This window comes from Rhamphochromis sp. 'chilingali' (genome assembly GCF_963969265.1).
Source record: "Rhamphochromis sp. 'chilingali' genome assembly, chromosome: 7".
NCBI lineage: Eukaryota > Metazoa > Chordata > Actinopteri > Cichliformes > Cichlidae > Rhamphochromis > Rhamphochromis sp. 'chilingali'.
The window spans coordinates 3,642,418-3,653,711 of record NC_137934.1 but is presented as its reverse complement, the minus strand read 5'-3'; the positions used below and the strand labels follow the sequence as shown (position 1 = coordinate 3,653,711).

The following is an 11,294-nucleotide window of genomic DNA, read 5'->3' as shown; positions in this document are numbered from 1 at the left end:
CACAACCAGGTGTAAAAGAAAATATAACTTAACTCAAAAAAATATCAAAATCCTAAAAATCCCTAAAACAAAAAAAAGAAAGTTTACTGACTTTATGTTAGAAGCCAAGGTTAGCTCTGAAGGGACGCAGGGGGGACCTAACCTTATAGGGTGGACAGATGTTTTGCAGTCTTTCCCCCACATTGTAGACACACCCACGGAGTGCCATGGGCGACCAGAAACAACCACTAACAATTCAGTGCGCGTGAGTCTGCGTGTGCGTCCTGGGGGGCCGTGAGTATCGATCCTCCAAAGCGCACAAGAGATCGCATCTGGAGGAATTTTGCGCCCCAGCAGTTTCTACAGCTGCTCTTTACTGTGGAACTTTTATTTCTTCACATGAGAGTTTGGAGCGGAGCCGCAGCCTTGTTCGTCGGTAGGGTATGGCTGTGCGCTCCAGGACGGGGTTCTACAGGCAGGAGATCAACAGAACCGTGTGGGAGGTACCGGAGCGGTATCGAGACTTGAAGCAGGTCGGAACGGGAGCATATGGGACTGTGTGGTGAGTTATGCAAGCTGTAGCTGAAAGTTTTAAAAGAATTTGATTAAAAAAGAAAAAATCTGTTGTGTTGGACTGATTGTCAACAAACCTATCCTGTGCGTGTTATGCAGTTGGACAAGTCTGTTAGACTTTAAGCAACGTCTGTGTACATACTGTGAAAGGCTATAAAGTACAGTACGGTCTGAAAAGTCTTGAGCCTCCTTTCATTTCTTTATATTTTGCTTCCAGGGAGCCAGGTTTGCTTGTAATTTCTAAATTGTTTCCTCGGGATTTCTCAAAATCTTTCAACGTTTTTCTTTGGCTCCTTTTTGACCCATTTTCAGTCCAGTCCTTGTACCTGACCATTTTCAGAGGGATTATTTTCCCTGCTTACTTGTTCGCTGATTGGTCAGCAAAGCATGAAGAAGACACCTAACTCAAGTGTTGCCTACAGACAACAGTCAGCTTAGCAAATAATCAGTTTTGCACTTTGTTCCTAGCAGCTTGTTGCAAAAACACAACATTTGTTCCTGTTTCTTCAGTTGAATCTATGAGAAATACCAAAGTAACACAGTTGGACAGGCATGAAATGTTGCCTTGCACCAACAAGGTAATTCCCAAAGTGCTATTAGCCAAAAACTTGGCATGTCTTAGCAGCGTGTGCAGTGTGTTGTTAAAAAAAGAGTCCTGTCCTTAAGAAACTGGAAAAAAAACCAAGCTGACACAGGACCTGAGAGATGCACCTGACTCTTCAGTTGATCCATTTACTGTTTATTGAGGGCAGCTGTCAAGGAAGGAGGACGAAGAGAAATTACACCAGAACTGGACTGAAAATCAGTGGAAACGGGTGTTGTGGGCTGATGAATACAAATTTAAAAAATTGATTCAGAGGACAGCACAGAGGTACAACAGCAAGTGTCTACAGCCATCCATAGAACATGTTGGAGGTTCTGTCATGGTTTGAGGCTCCATTTTAGCCAGCTGTTGGAGATCTCGTCAAAATGGATATTGATAACAAACACATTGCCAATTGTATGTGTTTGCATTGGCCTCCCCAAGAGTCCGGACCTCAACACTGTCAAAGCAGTGTAGTATCAGTCAGTCAACATCCAAAGGAGAGCTTTGAATGTCCGTCCTGAAGACTTCTTAAAGAAACTACAAGGAAACTTGCCAAAGAGAGATCAGGCTGTGTTAAAGAATGATGTTGGACCTACCAATTATCCACTTTCAAGCTTATTAGAATTATAAATTCTGTTTTTGGCTTATATGCTTTATTTCCATGTATGTTTTAACACTTGTCTCAATAAATCTCTGTTTCCATTTCCCATTTTTCTAGGAAATTGTAAATAAATGAAAAGCGACTCAAGATTTCTGCACATCACTGCATCTTATGTTGCAATAAAAGCCTATCTAAGCATCAGGTCCTGGTTGTATGTGCTCTTTTGGTCAGTGGTCTCTCCACAGATGGCTGTCTAGGGCCCCTCTTTGCATTGTGTACTGTGACTGAGGGTCAACAAAGAAAACCCACCCCCAACTCTTATTGTTAGGGTCAAGCTAAAGACCCTGAGTTAATTCCTCAGAATGCACTTTGTCTCCAGTCACATTGCAGTCTACATTTTTTTCCACTGCAGACACGGTGACTTGTCCTGCTAGGAAAAGCACAAGTTTGCTTAACTGGGAAATACATCCACACACACACTAAAAATGGGGCAGGTGCCTGACTGAAACCAAGAACACAACAAAAGAAACACATTTCTATGGAAAAAACATGGAAAGATGCAGTTGTTTCTGGTTTTAATTCAGATCATTAAAAAACGTTTCATTGTGCAATCGGGGTTTGTAATTCCAGTTTAAATTTCAGTCTGACAATAAAACCTGTTTTCTTGCTCATCAGTTCAGCATGGGACCGCCGGATAGGGACACAGGTGGCCATCAAGAAACTCCACCGGCCTTTCCAGACCAAACTTTTTGCCAAAAGGGCCTACAGAGAGCTGCGACTTCTCAAACACATGAAGCACGAAAACGTAAGACGCGGGAACAGCAAATACGACTCACATTATAGCAGATGTTGAAGTTCATGCTTGAAGGAGAAGAGATGTGATTAAATATCATTCCAGTCGGATTTTAATTGAGCTTTTTTTCCCTCCTGGCTTATCAGGTCATTGGGCTGTTGGATGTTTTCACTCCTGAAATCTCACTCGACCGGTTTCGTGACTTGTAAGTTTCTCTCTGCTCTCCTTAACCACTCTTAAAGAATCAGACAGAGCTCATTTGAATTGATCCCATGCCTCTCCGCAGTTATCTGGTGATGCCGTTCATGGGCACCGACCTCGGCAAGCTGATGAAGCTGGAGAGGTTATCGGAGGACAGAGTGCAGTTCCTCGTCTATCAGATGCTGAAAGGACTCAAGGTGAATGAAACCCTCATGAAATTTCTTGAAACAACAGGAAAGTGTTTCAGTGAGCTGATCTGATGTCCCCTCTCTCTGCTTTCTCCACAGTATATCCACTCAGCAGGGATCATTCACAGGGTAGGTGACCTTTGACCTTTTAGACTATGAGCTTTGGGGGTGGCGGGGCTACTTTCTCTTTTTTATACTCGGTCCCATTCATCTCGATTCCCACACAGGGAGCTTTGTTATGTGAGTGTGTGCGTTTGTGTCTGATACGCTGACTGTTAGATCGTGTTATTGAAATGTCTATTTTCAAAAGCCTTTCCTTGATTTTTCCTGCCTCTCAGAGAACTGCTTATTAGAGCAGAAAACGTATCAATTACTGCTAAAAAATGTGTCCTTTTTTCACCCTTGCTAGCCCTGCTAAAGAAACAAGCCTTCCAATTCCAAATCCTTTGTCCTGCCTCCCTCCGTTCTCTTCTTCTCCCCTCACCACCAACCGCTCACGGCAGATGGCCGCCCCTCCCCGACCCTGGCTCTGCCAGATGTTTCATCCTGTTAAAAGGGATTTTTTTCTTCCTACTGTCACCAAGAGCTTTCTCACAGGGGATTATGTAATTTAATCTAATAAATTTTAGGGTATTTATGCATACAATATAAAGCACTTTGAGGCAATGTCTGTTATTGTAACGGCAGTCTGGCGAAGAAAGAGCAGCTAGTGGGTCCAGCGGGCATGTGGTGTGTAGGTTAGCTGGATAACTCGAGGCCAGTCAGTTAAATCGAACAACAGACCTTATTTGATGTTAGCAACATAAGACCATACATGCCAGGTCTCCACGGCTCTCCTCTGTCCATACTTACATGTGCGGGGATGGGTAGTCGCCGGTGCCATCGCGTTACAATGATGAGGTCTCTCTCTGAACAGACTGTTCGGCTGTAATGGCTGCCGCTGCACTCACACACACACTAGGAGTCTCCCCAACTACTACAATAGCAGGACAACACCCCCTAGTGGTGCTGTATCACAATAATAAGGGTTGTTACATGGAATGTAAATAAAATTGAGTTGAATTCCTACTTTTAATGACTAATGTTAAACCTGAATCACATACTGTTTGTATCTCTTGGTCTCATTGGTCTCAACATTTCTTTTCACCACAGGATCTTAAACCTGGAAATTTAGCCATTAACCCAGACTGTGAGTTAAAGGTAATGCCGAATAGCATGAAGATGTATCGATGTGAAGTCTTTAGACGTAGTCACGTTCTGTGTTAAAGTTCAGTTATTTCCTCCACTTCAGATTCTGGATTTTGGCCTGGCGAGGCAGGCTGATTCTGAAATGACCGGCTATGTGGTGACACGGTGGTACAGAGCGCCAGAGGTTATCCTCAACTGGATGCACTATACGCAAACTGGTACAGCTATCTTTCTTATAGGGATGGGGGTAAAAATCAGGAGGATATATTTCTTTCTTAATCCAAAATTGCAGATAAAGATGCTTGGCTTTGGGTTGCAGTGGATATCTGGTCGGCAGGTTGCATAATGGCGGAGATGCTGCTGGGAAAGCCGTTGTTCAAAGGCAACGACCGTATCCTTCACCGTGTTAGTCTAGCGTGTAACCCTTGCCATCTTTTATATGCAGTCTATGTTTAAGACTAACCACCTGAATCCTTCACTTCACAGCAAAATTAAGACTTATTCCCCATTTTCCTATTTTTACTGTCTCTTCATGTTGATCCCATTATACTTGCAAGCTGAAAAGAAAGCTCACAATTGAATATCAAAAATCAGTTAAACACACCCTTCTTAACCATATTTCACTGTCAGACCTGGACCAGCTGAGGGAAATCATGAAGATTACAGGAACCCCATCTCCTGACTTTATTGTGAAACTACAAAGTCAAGATGTAAGTAATAACCCGGGGTTACAGTTCCCTTTGAGTATGAAACACTGGCTGTAAAGTTGAAAAAGGGGAGGGCTGTAAAAGATATGCAATTTGCTCTCTCAGACCTCAAAGGGAAAAGCAGCTGTGGTCAGTCTGGTTTCATAGTTGCTATAATGCATTCCAATACAAAGTTGGTCACAGCGTTTTCACAGTTCTCATCACAAAAAGATGCACAGAAGTTTATCAAAACCATTCCTTTTTTCTCACAGTATGTTTGAAACACATATTTTTCAGATTGAAAGCACAGGAGTAGCTGTGTTTAGGACTTTCTCGGCACTGGGAGTCGAGTGCAGTGCATCTTCCTTACCTATTTTCTTAGTTACTGTAATGCTCTATTTTTCGTACCATAAGGCGCACCGGATTATAAGGTGCATTAAGTGAAACAAAACAGTCAGATAAGTCAAACTTTACTCAACTCATTCTTCTCGCTACTTCCACTTCCGTAACATTGATTCATTAATGTTGAATTCTCTCGCAGCTGCTCGTTTCCCATGTTGTTGCAGTATATTAATGACTAACCTCATATTGTGGATGGATTATCTCAGTTGTTCTCCTGACTGAAGTTTGGTCAGTTTACAGCATCCTGCCATGTAATTGCATTTGTTCCTAACCATCGGGAACCCTCGCATAAACCTTTATTGAGTGGAAAAAAGTTAGCGTTCATCCTCCAGCTTCACTGTGCTTATGTTATGCTAACATAGCTGTGTTGCTAGTGATCACGTAGCACATCATTATATACCAGCTAGCCCAACTTCAGTAACCCTACAAACTTCACTGCTGTTTAGTTTTCTGTCTTCATTTATGTTGGAAGTGACAGCAGAGCTGTACGTTTGAATTTTTTCAGAAATCTCTCAGTCAGAACATGCTATATCATGTTTAGGTGGAAACTAGCGAGCTAACTTCCTGCTAACTTCTAACTCCATTAAATTTAATAAATTCTGTTTTCATGGATGCCTGGATATTAAACTTAATTGTTACACCTGGTAAAGCAGCCACGCTGATCATTTTATTAAAGATGAAAGAATTTAGACAGTTTTTAACTCTCAGTGATGCTGCAGTGTTCGTTTGACTTTGGGACCTGAAGCTGACGGAATTTTAGACCCAGATTACACAGAGTCCGCAAGGCTTCTGACTACGGTAGTCACAATTGTCCGACATTCCATCAAGCGTTGTGTCTTCATAGCTTACCAAAGTCGTACTAAAACATTTTTTGACAGATTTTTGAGCGCCGTGTACTACATAAAATCAGTTCGAGGTCAGTAATCACATCCAGAATTCATACATAAGGCGCACCAGGTTAAAAGGCGCACTGGCGATTTTTGAGAAAATTAAAGGATTTTAAGTGCGCCTTATAGTGTGGAAAATACGGTACATTTCGCCAAACTGGTGCATGCGTCTTATTCTTGTATTCTACATGAGTAGCACTCAGGTGACATTTGCATTGAATTAGACTTTAAAGAATTACTTTCCTGTGTAGACTTTAATCAAGCATGTGGAAAGGTCACCTCTTATGCTCAATTCCATTTCCAAAAGTTTTAATCTTGGTTTGCATTAGATTGATTTGGTGCAGCCCCCTCCTCCTTTTAAAGCAACTTTCTCATGATTGGCTGCCCCTCACAAATAGAAGGTTTGAGCAGTAAGTGGGTGGGGCTTGTTGAAATGACAATAGTAGACATATGTGCTGTCACTGATTTAATATTTCAAATGATCAACCTTCTTCCTCTCCCTCTGCGAACAGGCCAGAAACTACATCAGAAGCTTACCAAAAGTGCCAAAAAAGGATTTGCACTCAATTTTCTCCAAAGCTAGCTCAAATGGTACGTGATCATACACCATCCATAAATTACACTAAGCTACTATCATCCAGAATATGACATGTCTCTGCATTACAGCTGTATGTGTCTTGGAAAAGATGCTGCTTCTGGACCCTGACCAGAGGCTGAGCGCCTCTGAGGCGCTTGACCTCCCTTTCTTCAGTGAGTTCAGAGATACGGAGGAGGAGACCGAGGCGCTGCCATACGATCAGACCCTAGACAACACAGAACTGCCGCTGGACCTGTGGAAACGTAATAAAAAAATACTGGAGTTGTTCAAAAATATTCTGAAAGAAATATGACAGAAGTCTGTTGAATCCAGAATCGAATGTAAAATCATGTTATCTTAGCTTAAAAGACCTCATAAAACCGTGTCCCCTCTACATCACACTATCAGATTGCTGGCTTACTTGTGGTTCTGAAGGTATTTAAAAGTAGAATGGGAGGTACAGCTGCCACGACAGATGGCCCCGCCCCTCCCTGAGGCTGGTTCTGCCAGAGGTTTCGTCCTGTTAAAAGGGAGTTTTTCTTTCCCACTGTCACCAAGTGCCTGCTCACAGGGCTCATCTGATTGTTGGGGTTTTCTCTGCATATTTGTAGGGTCTTTACAACATAAAGCGCCTTGAGATGACTGTTGTTGTGATTTTACATTATATAAAATAGAATTCAATTGAAATTAATCGAGTTGCAAAAAACCTATTACTCAGCTGTTAATGTTTTGGCACAGATCTTTACTGTTTTGGTCCTTTCCCCCCAATTCTCCTTTTTTTGTTCTAATCTGCAGCCAGCAGTTGTTCTTCAGGTTAAAAAAACAAATCTAAGAAAGCCTCTAATGCTTCCTGGTTAACACCAAACAACCAAACAAAGTGGGGCATTTAACTGCTGAAGAACCAGATTTTTCCTTTAGATAACCCCAAACATACAGAAAAGATGTATAGATAATAGGTAAAAATTGACAATGTGAATGACAGTAAAAAAAAAAAAAAAAAAAAAAAATTAATTCCATGAAGTTGCAGTACCTTCCCTAGGCCAAAAGAGGTCAGTGTACGCTAATCTTACTTGATGCAGATTTCAAATCTAATAATACACAGAAGCTGCCTTGATTCGTAACATAATCAGCAAGGCAGGCAGTGTCTTAGTTGTTAAACTTGAGTTTAGCATTGCTGTTAATAACAGTTTCCTCTTTTGTGTTGTGCAGGTCACACTTTCACAGAGATACTGACCTTCAGGCCACTCAAGGACTCGAAAGAGACGTCACTTTAAGAGCACACACACACACACACACACACACACACACACACACACACACACACACACACACACACACACACACACACACACACACACATTCTTACAAATAAAATTGCACCTACTTGCACCTACACCCACAAGTATTCTTTTCCTTTGACATTTAGTATTTGTGTAGAAAGACTGAATGTTATTAGTTTGTCAAAATGTTTGCTTTCAATAAATGTGGTCTATTCAGTTGTTTTAAGTTGTGTTAAGTTGTTGTGTTGTAGTTTATTATATGCATGTGTTTGATTAGTTTGAGATATATAAAGTGCTTTGAATTGTCAATAAGACTAGAAAACTGCTATATAAATGCCTTTCTATTTAAATGTTTGCTGTTCGAGTGGTCAGACCTGTGACATTTCCTTTTTGGGCTACTCTCTACAACTATCACCACCCTAGATTCAAAGCACTCCTTTTATCTGGCTCTGAGCCTGTAGCCCAAAGATGGGAGTACTGCTGCAGTGTAATTCTCCACTCTTTAAAATCAGCTTCTGGAAAATTGACCCAAGGTGCACAAACTCATCCATCTAAATCGGTTATACATAGCTGATGAAATTCTGAAACCTTTGTGTAACCACTATGGGTCGCACTGTGCTACGAAACAAAAGCAATGGATTGCTCGGTGACGAAGAAGGGTGATTTCTTTTCAGCTCTTACTGATATGAGCTGTGTGCTTAGTCATGTTGACTGGCTGCCTGACTGCTCTGTGTCAGTGGACTGTTTCCCGGAGATACACTTCAGCTTCGTACAGTAAAAATGGATAATACCTTCACATCCAAACCAAAAGGAGAAAACACAAATGTCATCAGAATTTCGGTGTTTCTGTTTCTGGCAGGTAACACAATCCTTCGATGAACTCAAATGTAGCTGTGATAAAAAAGTTAGCGTGGCACACTGTACATAGGGCTAACGCGTTTCTATTGACAGTTAACCTTTTTCTGCTTTTTCAGTTTTGTTGCTGTTTTTCCAAATTCTTACGTTTAACATTCTATATTTATCTACAAAAGTATGCTGAAAAAGTAAATTGAATCAAGTTAGACATTATGAGCACTATTATTTTTGATTCTTAAAATATGTTTTGCTATCGTATATTTTTTGTATAACTTTAAGCTCAACAGCTGCCAAGTTAGTAGTGGGTAACTTATGGATCCATGTGAAGATTATTCATAAAAACAATTTGAAGGCTATGCAATTTATTTAAGCCTCCCAAGTAAAATAGTTACTGGTAATATCTAGTCATCAGCCTCTGTAAGCCTATGCATCAGTAATCCAAGGAGCTTGGCGAGAAAAGCGGCTGGACTTCTTTATGGTGAGGTGAGGTGAAATGAAGTCCAGTTGTTTTTCTTTCCAAGCTCCTTAGATTAGCATGACCTGGATGACTGAGAACCTGCACAGATATATGCATAGGTCTATGGCCATGATTAACAAGATAATACTAACACGGTGTAATTATAAACACAAGTACAGAAGAAGTGTAAAGTCAGCACAAGGCCTGCAGTAATGCTACACTTTGCTAACGTTAGATGATTCTTCACATACCTGTTAGCTTAAGATAAGCAGCAAGTAGAGTTGATTAATAAAAACAATCCCAAATAAAAAACTTGTTAACAATCTGTTCCTTACCTTGTATGACCGAAAACAGCCCAAAATAGCTGAAACTTTGTTTAGGCCTACATTTTCTTGTAAACTTAAAAGCTTACATGTTTTATGTAGTTTGCTTTACTGGTTGTTAGGCTTTCACCCAGTACTGTCTTCAGATGGAAAGCCCTCTGAACTGGCTGACAGTGGTAAGTGATTTTACATTTAATTCAATACAAGTCTTATGCTAATGCTGTTCTAGGTATCATCATAAACAATATATAATAAATGAACTGTAGCTGTAAATAAATTTGAACATTATGTGCAATAAAGTACTAATTTTTGTGACATTTTCTGAAGGCTTGAAACCAGTCATTATTGGCCCAAACTATGTGACGGTGGGTGTGCCAAGCAGCATTGAGTGCGGTTCCAGTTGTGGGACATGTACCTACTCCATGTCTCTGGATGGACAAAGTGCCGTGGGTCAAAGCAACATGCTAGCCTTTACTATTAATAGTTGGGTACCTTCTTTAACAGTGACATGTACAGTCTCAGGCGACAACGGGCTGAGTGCTACGGCAACAAAGAACATCCAGGTTTTAGGTATGAGCTTGTTAGATCTTTTACAAAACTAAGAGCAGTTCACTGAGTTATTGTCATGTGAAAAATTACGGACACTAGCCCATACTGGTTCCACTAATGACAAATATATATTTTTCTATTATAGCTGGACCTACCAATGTTTCCATTTCAGGCCCCAGTTTGATGAATCCCACAGTGAGCCATACCTATAATTGCTATGCGTACTGTCAGCCATCCTGCTACTACAGCTGGAGGACAGATAAAGGCCCATGGATCCGTAGTCAAGGAAATGTTGTTTCTATCACTCCTCGGGAGATGGACACCTCCAAAACTGTCACCTGCAAAGCCACCAATCGCATCTCTGGGCTGTTTGCCACTGCTACTCAAAACATAGCTGTGACATGTAAGTCAAGATTTGGAGACAAATGCAAAACTGGGAGCAAATACCTTTACACAAAGATTATTTTACTAATAAAAGAGGGATATGGTCATAACTACTTCTTAAGTTCCAGTAATTTTTTTTAAATAGAAGAAATCTGGAAGTTGAATATTTAAAGAAGATTGTTACAGACGGTTAGCCTGCCCAAGCAGAACTGCAAGCCTTTCATTTGCTAACTCTAAAGTTTATAGGTTTAGATGTTTTGTACCATATTTAATCTTCTACAAAAACAGAAGTGTCAAAGGGACTTGTTTTATGTAGTGATGCACCAATTCATTTTTTTCTAAGAACCATAACTGACAGTATAGACAAAAAAAAATTTTTCTTCAATGCAAAACTATTAGGTTCATAATAAATATTTACTCCAAACTGCAGTAAGTTCTAATATGTTACCACACTTAAACAACTTCAAACAAAATCACCTACTACTGGAAAGAGCTACAAATGATGAAAAAATGTTTTTCAGATATTAAAATAGTTGTTGTACATCCCATTTTACCTTACATATTCAACCATACCTAACAAAAGCAAGAGATTTGTGTACCAAAAGTTGCACTGATCCTCTTTATTCATCTCACAACTGCTTTGATGCTTTTCTTTTACCAACCCTGCTGGCTGGCTCTGACCCATGGGTAGTAAATTTGTATCTAAGAATTATAAATGGCTAACAATAACCATTTATATGTGTCCCAAAACGTAGGCTGTATCCTTTGGAGGCTGCATTTGAAGA

The 11,294-nt window shown here is 40.5% G+C and overlaps 1 protein-coding gene across 3 annotated transcripts; it reads left to right on the top strand.

Moving 5' to 3' along the window:
- Positions 1-227: 227 nt before the first annotated feature.
- mapk12b (mitogen-activated protein kinase 12b) lies at positions 228-8,035 on the top strand. Of its 3 annotated transcripts, none has more exons than XM_080886647.1 (12): positions 228-541; positions 2,415-2,544; positions 2,679-2,737; positions 2,819-2,930; positions 3,021-3,050; positions 4,074-4,121; positions 4,213-4,327; positions 4,402-4,500; positions 4,740-4,819; positions 6,597-6,675; positions 6,751-6,924; positions 7,871-8,035. In XM_080886647.1, exons 1-12 carry the CDS (start codon positions 423-425, stop codon positions 7,933-7,935), a joined length of 1,110 nt encoding a protein of 369 aa, XP_080742773.1. In that variant the 5' UTR covers positions 228-422; the 3' UTR covers positions 7,936-8,035. The 3 variants fall into 3 exon arrangements, with proteins under 3 accessions (XP_080742773.1, XP_080742775.1, XP_080742774.1); XM_080886648.1 differs by having other exon boundaries at positions 230-541; positions 4,429-4,500; XM_080886649.1 differs by lacking the exon at positions 4,402-4,500 and having other exon boundaries at positions 229-541.
- Positions 8,036-11,294: the final 3,259 nt, after the last annotated feature.

Coding starts and splice junctions, on each gene's coding strand:
- mapk12b (XM_080886647.1), top strand. CDS start 423: ATGGCTGTGCGCTCCAGGACGGGGTTCTACAGGCAGGAGATCAACAGA. Junction 4,328..4,401: donor GATGCACTATACGCAAACTG/GTACAGCTATCT, acceptor CCAAAATTGCAG/ATAAAGATGCTTGGCTTTGG. Junction 4,820..6,596: donor TGAAACTACAAAGTCAAGAT/GTAAGTAATAAC, acceptor CTCTGCGAACAG/GCCAGAAACTACATCAGAAG.